This window comes from Apis cerana, linkage group LG8 (genome assembly GCF_029169275.1).
Source record: "Apis cerana isolate GH-2021 linkage group LG8, AcerK_1.0, whole genome shotgun sequence".
Taxonomy (NCBI): domain Eukaryota; kingdom Metazoa; phylum Arthropoda; class Insecta; order Hymenoptera; family Apidae; genus Apis; species Apis cerana.
Genome location: NC_083859.1, coordinates 2254942 through 2267936, shown reverse-complemented (window position 1 = coordinate 2267936; position 12995 = coordinate 2254942). Strand labels below are relative to the sequence as shown.

General features: G+C 27.6%; 2 protein-coding genes across 11 annotated transcripts; both read left to right on the top strand.

Moving 5' to 3' along the window:
- The first annotated feature begins 15 nt into the window (after window positions 1–15).
- LOC108003431 (AN1-type zinc finger protein 5) lies at window positions 16–9922 on the top strand. Of its 9 annotated transcripts, none has more exons than XM_062078026.1 (6): window positions 98–360; window positions 477–616; window positions 5485–5749; window positions 6583–7049; window positions 7248–7419; window positions 7484–9922. In XM_062078026.1, exons 4-6 carry the CDS (start codon window positions 6765–6767, stop codon window positions 7630–7632), a joined length of 606 nt encoding a protein of 201 aa, XP_061934010.1. In that variant the 5' UTR covers window positions 98–360; window positions 477–616; window positions 5485–5749; window positions 6583–6764; the 3' UTR covers window positions 7633–9922. The 9 variants fall into 9 exon arrangements, with proteins under 9 accessions (XP_016921162.1, XP_061934013.1, XP_061934008.1 ...); XM_062078027.1 differs by having other exon boundaries at window positions 5360–5749; XM_062078028.1 differs by having other exon boundaries at window positions 104–360; window positions 553–616.
- Window positions 9923–11292: 1370 nt separating this feature from the next.
- Window positions 11293–12818, top strand: LOC108003441 (small nuclear ribonucleoprotein Sm D3). Of its 2 annotated transcripts, XM_017065682.3 has the most exons (3): window positions 11293–12037; window positions 12122–12454; window positions 12589–12818. In XM_017065682.3, exons 2-3 carry the CDS (start codon window positions 12139–12141, stop codon window positions 12699–12701), a joined length of 429 nt encoding a protein of 142 aa, XP_016921171.1. In that variant the 5' UTR covers window positions 11293–12037; window positions 12122–12138; the 3' UTR covers window positions 12702–12818. The 2 variants fall into 2 exon arrangements, with proteins under 2 accessions (XP_016921171.1, XP_016921170.1); XM_017065681.3 differs by having other exon boundaries at window positions 11293–12454.
- Window positions 12819–12995: the final 177 nt, after the last annotated feature.

Here is a 12995-nt window from a genome sequence, read left to right as displayed (position 1 = left end):
AACTGAACGCAGTTTCCGTTTGAGATTGCTAGTCCTGGTTCTGAATACTTTGTGCACAGAGTGGGAGAGGGTAAGAGATCTAACTTTACACCAGTCATTGGCAGTATTTGTTCCCGTGGCCGCAGCTTTGGTTCGTCTATCTTATAATTCAAAGTTTGGTGCAAAAACTAGTTTATTAGATAGACGATATTTGTGTTTTGTGAGTGTGGATCGCAGAACAGTAACTAAAACTAACTAGATTTGTAACTGAAGGAACTGATGTTCGGCTAAGAATTATGTCGGATATTGGTGCAGGATTACGATCGGTCACACGTCAAGTCAGCTGACATATTGCGCCCTGCTACACCGCAACAGCTCTTGGTAAGTGTCGCAATCACACTACTCGCTCATCAACGACGACTATTTTTATCGAATACCTGTGAAATACGTTCGCGTAACCATACGCTATTTTTTCGTCTGACCACGGTGAAATCTAGCTTGGTTCTTGATTCGTTCCATTCGCTTTGCACTCTTCTCTTAATCCTTTATCTTGGCGTTTCTCTTCATAAAAAGATGTCCGACGCAACGTAGAATACATATTATATGGAATAAAGGAAACAACGCAATTTCTAACTAGGTGCGTATTCTTAAGAATGAGAATCATATATTTAATACTCATTCTATTTCTTCGTGTTTCTTGACTGCGTGTTGCGTGCGTAGATGCATGCGTATGTATCTATACGATAGCAGCGCCGACGCGATTCAAGCGCAAATGCACACTTACACATTTTAGCCTCCCCTGCCGCGATTTTCATACCCCTTTTATACATCCACATCCGCACTGATCTTAAATCCCTTCCTTTAACCCTTTGTATTCCATGTACTTCTAATAATTGTTATTCTTTTTTGTTATGTTAGTCAGAGAATATAAGTATTAAATCGAATTTTTAAATATGTTTATATCATTTTCAAATTAAAAATTCATTGCAATTTCAAATAAGTTATAAATTTAGATGGCGTTCTGAGGTTATGATTTTCTTCTTCTCTAAAATGTTTAAAATTCGTTAGAATACAATTAAATTTTTTAGAGCTTTTATCTATTGATAATCAAAACAATCCAAAAACTTCCATCATTTTAAATGAATTGAGGTTTGTTTTAAATTTCACTACTATCTCTATAAGTGAATGTTGAGCAATCTAGCTATTCCTTTCTATATCGCGCATGTAATCAAGTCGATATAACCTCTCGAAATATTAAGAAATAACTATAAGAAATAACTTTTATTTCGGAAAATCTATAGATGGCATTCATGATTCGAGATACAGATCGAGTGTATATGATAGACAATAGTACCAACAAAGACAAAAAGTTTATCATTTTATTGCTTGGCAATTTTTTATGAATTTTATGATTTAATTGCTCACTAACGACATAAAATTAATGCATTTACTTGAAATTTGATTAAAAAAAAATTCTGTTAGGTAAGTGTTGCAATAGAAACGATTAGGTTGATGCTGTATGTCAATGTAGATTAACCTCACCCGAGCCACACCTCGCTTTCTTCCGCTGGTGATGAGTGATATTGTAAAATGGCTGCATGAAGAATTATAAGCAAAGTAATATCGTATATGATAGCTTTCGTAGGAAAATTTCATCAATCATTAATATTAATTTGCGCGCACAGATAATCTTATTCGTGTATTTTTAATTATGACAATTTCTTTTTTTAATAAATTTTTCACATGTTTCAAATTATAAATATAATTTTTTATAAAACATCATTTTCGACAGAACATGAGTCAGACGTTTATCGTTTTCAACGGATGCGATTTAAAATCATCGACCATATACGTCGTACTTTAAAAGATATTCTTACCACGTGTCATTGGACTGTATAGTTGAATTTCATAAGAACAATAAGAGAATAGAATATAGCTGACTGACAACCAAAATACAATTGCAAGTACAATTTTAGATCGTCCTTACCCATCATCTTTTTTTGTTTTATTTTAATTGAATTTAGTATTTTTATCTTAAGTTATTTAAGTTAAATTTAATAAAGATAACTTTTATAATTAAAATAAACTTTTAGAATATTTTATAATTTTTTTGCATAATTTTATTGCATATTTCACAATTATATTTGTAAAGATTGGAGTCTATGATTAATATTTATTAAATTTATTGCTGATTTCAATTTCTTATTTTACTATTTTTTATTTTATTTATTAATTTTAATCATTTCCATTAATCGATTCTCAATGTTTTTAAGATTATATCAAGGTCAAATTCATGTTTTATAAAATTTTGTTTATATTTAAAAATCAATTAAAATTATTATATTTATTTATTTTTAATATATAAAAATCAATTACATTTAATACAATAATATATATTATCGCATATTTTTATAAATAATCGATTATTTGTTATATATCATTGCACAACTTCGAATTAAGAAAAATACTTATGTATTATATTTTCATGTGTATATATTATGTAAATACATTTAATAAATTTAAATTGTTTAACAGTTGCTTTAGTATAAACAAGTAACTAAATCGTGTAAGTAAATCAACGCGATTTGTACAATGACGTGTATGGTGACTATTTGTTTTGAAGTGGTGGTAACGATTAGTAATTTTCATTGTTTCGATTTTCGAAGAATACATAAACATTTCTATTTCAAACAAAAATGAATGTAGATAAGTAAAACGGGAAATGAAAACGCGTCATTATCTAGAAATGAGTCAAACATGGAGACAATCACATTTAAAATCGAAATTAAATATCATTTCTGAATGAGATTGGCATACCAAATTTGCGCGCATATTTAATGAACTAGCTAGTTACTTTCCGTTAGAAAGTATTTCTATTTTATTTGCTTGTGTAAATAATACTTTCATTAAAATCGTTTTTAATTGGTTATATCAGCTGTTGTTATTGACAGTATGATAAATACGTTATGTCCGAATATTAGATCAAGAATGTTTTATGCTAATTAAAAATAATGATTAATAATCTTTCAAAGCAATTTGTGTGAAATAAATATCTTAAAAAAATTATTTATTAAGTTTATTTGAATTTTCGAGAAAAAATTTTATAATTACATAAAATTAAATGTATAAGGTAATTTGAGTTTATAAAATTTTTGTCTTAAAACATTTTTATCTTGTAACTTCTTTGAAAATTTTAATTATTTATTTATTTAAATAAAAAAATATATTTATCAATAAAAAAGTGTTTAAACATTTGATTATTAAAAAAATATATTATATTATATTATATTATATTAAATATATTATTAAAGATATAATCAAATGATGCGTCTTAAAAATATATCAATGTTTAAAAATATTATTAAATAATTTTTTATCATGTTGTTTATAAAAATAAAATTTCTTGAATACTTATATATATATTAAATTTTGTTGTAAATAAATTAAATAATTTGATTTAAGAATTTTTCATGTCTTATATATGTTATTGTATTTATTATTATTAAAAATTAAATATTTTTAAAAATAACTAATATTTGTTGATTTGAATATTGAAATATAAATATTTAGGAGTTTAAAAATTATTGATATTTAAGTACTTTTAATATATAAAAAATGCATTAAAGTATTATTTTAAATGGTTTATATTAGAGCGATTAGATATTTATTATACGATTGTGATTAATATTAAAACTCAAAAAATATTTTCAATTATATATTATAATATTTTAATATATAAAAATTTATTTTTAATTTATTATTATATTCAAATGTAAACAAAAATTTTTATTTGATAGTTTAGATTTTTTGTTATTAATCATTTTTACTTTATTAATTTTAACAATTTGCTAATTCATAATATTATTTTATAATATTATTTTCCATTATTTTCTAAATATTCATTGGTAAATTTTTAAATATTTAAATAATTTGGAATATAAAGAAATAAATTATATATCTGAATAAAGCAAAGTCACGTAACAAGGTTATCATATGTAACGAGACACAAAAATAAAGCATTTGCATTTAAACATTAAATATGATCAAATGGGAAAATTTTTTTTTATATATCTTTTCTTCTTTATAAACTTCCTGATACGTTTTTTTACATTTGATTTAACTTTCAATTATTATAGTGACGTCATGAACTATGAAAAACTAATGGATTTTAATCCTGTTTTTGTACTTTCACTGTAGAAAATTTCCATTGAAATAACAATAAATTATATTAGTTAATATTTTTTTAATATTTATTTTAGAAATAAATGTATTCTTTCTATGCTTCGTTAAACAACTAGAGCAACAGGTCGAATGCTTTATAGTTAATATATTAATATTTGATATTGAGATTTTTTTCTTTAATTATTTGAAGCAATCATGTTAATTTTATAATTAAAATATTAATTTCCATTTTGCTTTATTTATTTGTACGTAAAATTTTTTCTTAAACATAGATGTATGAAAGAAAATTTGTAAGTATATTAAAAAAAATAAAATTGAAAAAATTGAAAAAACATAAAAAAATGTAATTATCTCATCATTTAAATTTAATAGACAGTTACTATATTTCTTTATTAAACATAATAAATTATATAAATATAAATGTAAATGAATTTTTTGCTATTGAATTTATTAAATTAAAAATAAAATATTTTTTGAAATAAAGATATTGAAAATAAAATAATAAACTTTTTCTAATCTTTCATTTTATTTTTGTTGGCATATATTAAATAACATATAGTTTTAATTACATTATATTATATAGATAATATCGAGAAATAACGCTACGACATCTACAGATTTGTTTGAGAAATATGCTAAATACATCACATAGTGTTCCTGACAAAAAATAGTATCAATGTATTCTATTCCATAGAAGTGCGTATTAATTATGAATTGTCTATGAAAAATTGTTTTTATTGTTAAACCATTTCAGAAAAAATTGCAAAAGATTGAAAAAATTATGACATAAAGAACGATCGTATATACGCAAGCGCAGAATAAAAAGGAGAAATGAATGAGTCGTGTATATATATTTGTATTTAAGTAAGAAAGAGAAAAATAGCGACGAAAATAAATGGCGGAAATTTAAGTATTATCTAAATTATCAACTAAATTTTCTATTTCTTCATATTTTTTGCATATTTGAAGTGTATAAAGAAAAAAACAATAAAGCACTCAAATTTTTAAATTTCAAACGTTTGTGTTGGATAAAAGGCTTCAGTAAATTATGTTTCATAGTACCTAACCTTATCGTGCAAGTGTGCGCGTTGTGTCGTTGGTTGTACGTTCGCCCAGAGGCTGTACGTCCAAACGATCGCCATCATGAAAACATTCGACCCGTCGTGTCGTTATCGTTGTTTCTCCTCCGTCCTTGCAGGTTCCTCAGATTGAAGTAATATCGAGCGCTCGAGCGCGAAGTTGCATACAAAGAGCAAGAAAGAGAGAGAACGAGAAGGAAAGAAAGGAAGAGAGAAAGAGTTATTTGGTAACATTTCGTTTTAGTTGTGGAGAGAGAGAAGGGTCTTAAGAGACAAAGCGAACGCGCGCATCGAGAGTGGCCAAAGCGAGAATTGCGCCGCCGAGAATTACAAAGCACAAGTCAGAAGGGAAGAGAGCTCTCCCGACCGACGGTCGACTATCGGTCGTAACTGCACGTCATCTAACGTGTCTTAACACGATAAGGATAGACGAAGAACCTACTTAAATGCCTCGAACGAATTCTTACTCCATGTTGTGCGTTGGTTGCGACACGACTGCGTGTTGGAAAGTGAGTAATATCACGTTTCCCCTGATCACGCCTCTTCCATTTGGATTTTATTGCGAATACGAAAATCAGACAATAATGACAACGCGTTAAAAATTCCAACCTTTTAATCCTTTTTCTTTTCCTTTATTTTTTTCTATTATCCATCATCGTCAATTGTTTGCTTTTCGTTGTCCAATTTCTTGGTTTTATTTGCCCTTGGAGGAATTACATATACTCTCTCTTTCTCTCCTTTTCTCCTTCTCAAGACAAAACTGTTCTACACGAGGGAACGGCCCTTGTCTCAAGATATCGTTGCTGCTCTGCTGATGATTTCTCTATTCTATGTATAGATTCCGTTGTGTATATATATACGCGTGTGTGTGCAAATGAAAATTCGTCATGAAAATCTGTGCGTCTAATTTCTTTGAGACAGCACAGATGTGGTTGACGATGTTTCTCATCTAATGTAACGTGTCTATTATGGTGTAGTGATAATTACATTTTTCTCATTTTTTTTATAACTGTCAATGAAATTTAATTCATTGGAAACGGTTTTCATTAATTATTATATTTTATAATTTATTATAAATTGCATTTTTTTAACAATAATTACATATCTATGTAAAAATTTTTAAAAATATATACTATAACATTTGTGTTTTGTCTTTTTTAGATAAAATTATTTTATGTATTACTTTATTATTGTTCTTTTATTGTTCTATTATTCTTTTTTTTTTTTACTTCAGTGGAAAAATTTAATTTATTTATTAAATTTTATTGAATAATATTAATTTAAGATTATATGTAAATAATATCATAAAAACAAAGAAATGCTAAATAAGTATTTTTAATAGGTGAATGTATGGTGACACACGGTCGTGAAGGAACAACTGGAGAGCGAGCTGTGGCAAGACAAGATTAATTATCTCCTACTTAGTTGATTGCAACTTGCTCGATATTCTTTCGAGTAATTGCAAATAGGATAAAAATAAGAACTTGTTCAATCATTGAGGTTCTATTGAGATAAACAAAGAAAATGGAGCGAGAATCTAATCCTATGCAAGCTCTATGTCGCAGCGGTTGTGGATTTTATGGCTCTCCAGCCACAGATGGCCTTTGTTCTCTTTGTTATAAAGAAAATCTAAAAAAGAAGCAGCAACCTCCTGTATCAGCTGCCACTGTACCAACATCACAGACCGTCTCTGGTAACGCTGGTACGTTGCAGGGCGGTTTCGGTAGTCCTGCAGCTACAGGAAATACAGCCCAACCTACCATTCCTACCATACCTCAATCAACAACAGATCTACCCAATCCCAAAGAAGTAAGTTTTGCATAAATTAAATTTATACAAAAATTATAATTAAATTATACAAAAATAAATTATAAAAATATTAATAGTATTATTTTAAATTTGGATCTAATTAAAAATAAAAAAATTAGAAATTATTAATAAAGTTTTAACATGATGTAAATGTATTATTTAATAATTTATATATTTTTAATTTCTGTTCCTTATCAGATAAATAGGGAGGATCAAGAAAATGAAGTAGGTGTAAGCAGTGGAGCGGTAGCAGAAGGATCTGTGAGTAGTGGGGATGCAGATGATTGCTTTGATGGCAAAGAGACTGACAAAGAATCTAAGAAGAAGAAAAATCGTTGCGCCGTGTGTCGCAAAAAAGTTGGTCTGACGGGTATGTATATGATAAATTGAGGAAAATATTTTAAATTAATTTTACTAATTTGATCTTTTAACAGGATTTGAATGTCGTTGTGGAGGACTGTTCTGCTCTGTGCATCGATACAGTGACAAGCACGATTGCAAATTTGATTATAGAGAAATGGGCGCTCAAGAGATTCGGCGCAACAATCCAGTTGTTGTTGGTGAAAAAGTGCAAAAAATTTGAACTATTTAGTGCGTAGATCGTTGGGAAAATGGTTATATAACTATATAAACAAAACAGAATATAAAACAAAAAAAACGGAGAAAATCGAGATAAATTATCTGGCAGCTGATTGCACGTCGAGGGGCGAGACGGATGAATGTAAGGATTGTGAACGAAAGGAAATAGGAAATTAGTATGAAAGAGTATGAGAGTAAGAGAGAGAAAGAAACTGTAGTAAATGTGTTAGAACAGTTAAGAATGAAAGTATGAATTTATGCGAGAGAGATAGAAAAGAAAAACATGAGAGAATGAAAATTTAAAAAAAAAAAATTGGTTTGTACATGATATGCAAATATATAGGATCGCCGAAAGTATAGACGAAATTTTCCGAAGGAAGAATGAAACATAAATAGAAAAGAAAGATTAAAACGAAAAGCAAAAAAAGAAAAACAAACAAAGAAATAGAAATTAGAGTGCGTGCCGCGTGTACGAATGCTTTGAGAAAATTTTGGATGTTAGTGCCATGTCAGATTGTCATCTAAGCGAGAGTTTTAATCGAGAATATATTTGGTTCTAACTGCTGCCAGTTTACTTATTACCTTATTATTATCTATTACAATTTATTATTATTTTATCTTATGTTTATTAATTTACTTAAAAAAGAAATGCAAAATTCGTGTATGGAAGTGTTTGTTTTTTCTTTTTTTTTTCTTTTTTCTTTCTTCTTTTTTTTTTTTAGATTTAGCTTTAGGAATAAAAAATATGAGAATTCTTGGTGCAGTCTTGGTCGGTCATGTTCTGAGACGTTCATCGGGAGTTCCGGGTTTTTGAATCAAGAGAGAGAGCGAACGAAAGAGAGGAACAAAGAAAATTTTTTATATGTATATAATCTATTTCTCTCTCTCTGTTTCGTTCGTAATATCTAAAAAGAAAGAAGGAATGTTGCTTAGGTAGTGGCTGACGTTGATGGGTGATCACAATCCTAGGTTAATAATTAGTCTAATAATTATTAAGTATATTAGTCTATTGATTCATAAATAATGCAATGAAGTATAAGTAGTACTGTGTGTTTATGTCCAATTTCACGTGAATATAACCAAGCATTATTCCTTATTAAATATGTTTCAAACTATATCGCAAATCAATTATTTATGCCATGTGTTTATGAATCATCACAAAAAAAAGAAAAAAAACAAAATAGAGATGTAATATTCATCTGATCATCAGAATGATATTTCCAAAATAAAATTAGGTTGTGTCACGTGATTCATTCAATCGGTTTTCTTATTTTTTTTTCTAATCTTCTAAATAAAATTTGTTATATTGGTGCTAAAATACACTTTGTATGATGAAACGTCTAAAGATCAGCCAGATACAAAAACAAAAGAAAAATAATAACAAATGAGAGGCCCCTCGACGAAGGGACGACTATCGGCCCTGTTATATCAATTTATAAAAAGAATATTTCTCCGTTCATCTTAACCATTTCCTTCCGTGTTGCAATACTTTTTAATAAAACAAAAAAAAAATCATAAAAAAGGAAAACATATAAAAGATATAAGTTTCAATCTTTTGTTCAGCGTGTCTCTGACTCTTCTTAGACTAGATCGTAGTTGAGAAAGAGAAAAAGAAGTAGGTATTGAGTTTTATGTCGCTTCTATTAAAAAAACTCAAAAACATATTGTTGTACGAAGCAATTTGTTGTAAAAAAAAAAAAAAAGAAAAAGGAAAAAAAACAAGGAAAATAACAATTGTCCTTGTTGCTTCGTGAATTTTCAGAATTGCTTTTCCCGCGTATCGTTGTCTTTTTTGTGAAAAATCGATAGTCGTCACATTGGGTCTTTTATGATTTTAAAGACAAGCGAGAAGAGAGAGAGAGAGAGAGAGAGAGAGAGAGAGAGAGAGAGAGAGAGAGAGAGAGAGAGAGAGAGAGAGAGAGAGAATGAACGGATGAACGAACGAATGAACGAATGAACGGATGAACGAACGAATGAACGAATGAACGAATGAACAAACGAATGAACAAATGAATGAATGAATGAATGAAAACATGGAAAGAAAGAGAGACAGACGAAAACCACACTGTGTATCATACCACCATGTTTTTGCTGTCTTTAAAAATAATTGTTTCATTGTTTTTCTTTGTTTTCTTTCTAATCGATTATCGATCCTTCGTCCTTTGAAGTTTTGCGTGATAGCCGATATAGCGATAAAGAAAAACTATCGAAACGAAAAATTATGAAATACAAAGAAAGAAGAAATCCTTGTATTAATTACGTTAATAGAATAAAGTGAATCGTTCTTAATTTCAGTGCCACGTTATGGATGGTCCTTATTTTATAATAGTAGATAATTGTATACTTTTGAAAAATAAGAAGGATCTTGCTCGTAATAGAACTTTACATATATTCTACAATTACCATGATTCCATACACAGACACATACATATAAACAATACATAACGTCTATGGACAATATATTATTATGTGTACAGAGTGAGACTTTTTTAGTCATCACAATTTTTCAATTTTTGTAATCATCATATAAAAAAAATGTTAAAAATAAAAATCGTATTGTTTCGATATAACTGTTATAATTGAAAAAAATTATACTTTGTTGAGATTACATATTTTTCACTTTTTTTTTTTTACAAATAATGCTAAGATATAATTATAATTTAAATTTTATAATACAAATTTATAATTTATTATTATTTTTTTTTAATCTGTCAATTGATAAATAATATTAATATATCATTATTATAATTAAATTATGTTCACTTAAAATGAATTTTAATTGTCCAACGAAAGAAACTAAAAATGTTATTTATATAAGCATATTGAAATTATACGATTATTATTTAACATTTTTTGCGGTAGAAAAATCCTAATAATTGTTGAGAAGAAAAAAATAAGCTTGCAATTGCTTTCTTGAGATTGGTTACGCAATAAATATTCGTTTTGGCGCACATCTTAGAAGGGAAAAAAAAGTATCAGCTAAATTGAAATCACGTATAAAGAGGAGGTACGCACACCGATTATCAATAATATCGACGGAATGGTTGCCTTCAGGCCTTCATCCTATTTTAGGCATAGCATATTTTTCTAAGATTGTATCATGATATTATTGGAAGTAGAATTTTGTCTATGATGAATGAATGACAATGATGACATATTCGTAGATACACAGAGAAAGAAAAAATGAAGAACAAATGAGAGTATGAACGATCGAATGAATGAAAGTAAAGAAAATAATTTCAAAATGAGAAAATAAAACGAATCGGGAAAATGACAGATAAAACAGTGTTCGTACTTTGCTGATTATATTAAGGACGTAACAATGCTTGTAATTATTACACGATTGATATTAGTATATTTACGATTTAAGCGATTAAAAGGAAAGAAGTAACGTCGACTTTATTCATACATGTATCGTTACGATTTTATCATCCTTTTGACAAGAATATATTAGATGTAGTATATCTTAGGTTCTTTCGTAGATGAGAAAGAAAATTATCTAATGTGTTATTTGTTTCTACGCCTATGATCCATATGACTTTTACTTTCGTTTCCACGTACCTCCTTGTTATAAATCTCTCTTTGATCGTATATATCGATCTCTCTCACGATCATTCTTGACTATTTATAATTATAGTTAATTATATTTATGTATATTTAACAAAAAAAAATATATATATATGTATATATATATATATATATATATATATATATAAATTTACCGCCCTGAAAAAGATTCGGCAGATGAAGTTATTTGGCGCTTAATCAAGCTTGCAAAATTGTACATAGTGTGCACTTTCAAGTATGTCTGCCATTTTTATTGATTCAATCAATCGATATAATTTATTGATTGAAGAAATTAATAATAATTTTCTTAATGTTAATTCTTAGCAACTAAATAAAAGTTGCAATGCAATCTTAGGACAATAAGACATATAGAAGGCACGAACTAAGTTTTTGCTTATTCAAATTATATGTAAAAATATTGGCATGAAATAAGATTCTAGTGATAAGATCACTAGTTTAATGATTATTTCATATTGTGTTATCATAAATTTGATAGCACTCAAAAATTAATGACCAATAAATATATGATTATTTAAAAATAGAAAATAGAACTGTTCTATTTTCTTATTTTAGTCTTTTTTTTTTGTAAAAAAAAAATAACGCATTAATTTAAATATTTTTAAAAAATTAATTAATCTAAAAAATGCTTTTAATTTATATTTTTAATAAATAATACATAATTAATAAAAATTAAAGTAATAATTATACTTCGTTCGCGCCTCGTTTATAAATTAATTCAATGCGCATGCGCTTGAGTTGTCTTTATTGTGAGTATCGAGCTGTAAGCATAGTATAAACGTTAGGCAAAATAGAGAAGAGGTTATCGTGTGCGTCTATAATTTGTATGTGTTTTTCAACATTTCTAATCGAAAGAATTTTTAATTTTGAATTAATTAAAAAAAATTTTGGTGTGTTATTTGAATTAGTATAAGAAAAAGCCAAAATGTCGATCGGAGTACCGATAAAAGTACTCCATGAAGCGGAAGGTCATACCATAACCTGTGAAACAAATACTGGCGAAGTATATCGCGGCAAATTGATAGAAGCCGAAGACAATATGAATTGTCAAATGCAAAATATTACTGTAACTTATAGGGATGGTCATGAGGTGCAATTAGAAAACGTTTATATTAGAGGTTCGAAGATTAGATTTCTCATATTACCAGATATGTTGAAGAACGCGCCAATGTTTAAACGACCAGGAGGAAAAGGTTCAGGAACCGCAGGCAGAGGAAAATCTGCTATCTTACGTGCCCAAGGTTTTTTTTATAAGATATTTTTGTTCTAAAATATACAAATATTTAAATAAAATATATATTTTCTATTTCATTGATTTATAACGTTTTATGAAATGTTCAATTAATTTGCTTATTTATTTATTAATTTGTTTTAGCTCGTGGAAGAGGTAGAGGTCAAAATCAAAGAGGTAGAGGAACAGGTTCTGCACCTTGGCTTAATCAGCAAAATCAACCAGGAGGATCTCAAGCAGGAAGAGGACGAGGTTAAATTGTATTATAATAGGAAAACTTATAATAAGAAAAAAATTATTGAATTGAATCTGTAACTAATCTTTTTATATCGTTTATAAAAGATGTTTCAATAAATTCCATTTGATTGCAAAAATATTAAAATATTTTTCCATAAAATCTTCGAAAAAATATTCTCATTATATTTTTATAAAATTTTCTTAAAATAAATATGAAAATTAAAAAAACTTTATACAGTTTTGACTTATTTAATATTATATTCGTATTAATTAAAAATATTTAAAAAGATTTTGTAAAATAAAATACAATATTT

What these genes read in the sequence shown, in the direction of transcription:
- LOC108003431 (XM_017065673.3), top strand. Translation starts at nt 6,765, where the DNA reads ATGGAGCGAGAATCTAATCCTATGCAAGCTCTATGTCGCAGCGGTTGT. An exon ending in ATCTACCCAATCCCAAAGAA is followed by an intron (nt 7,050 to 7,247) that starts GTAAGTTTTGCA and finishes GTTCCTTATCAG; the next exon opens with ATAAATAGGGAGGATCAAGA. An exon ending in CAAAAAAGTTGGTCTGACGG is followed by an intron (nt 7,420 to 7,483) that starts GTATGTATATGA and finishes ATCTTTTAACAG; the next exon opens with GATTTGAATGTCGTTGTGGA.
- LOC108003441 (XM_017065682.3), top strand. Translation starts at nt 12,139, where the DNA reads ATGTCGATCGGAGTACCGATAAAAGTACTCCATGAAGCGGAAGGTCAT. An exon ending in TGCTATCTTACGTGCCCAAG is followed by an intron (nt 12,455 to 12,588) that starts GTTTTTTTTATA and finishes AATTTGTTTTAG; the next exon opens with CTCGTGGAAGAGGTAGAGGT.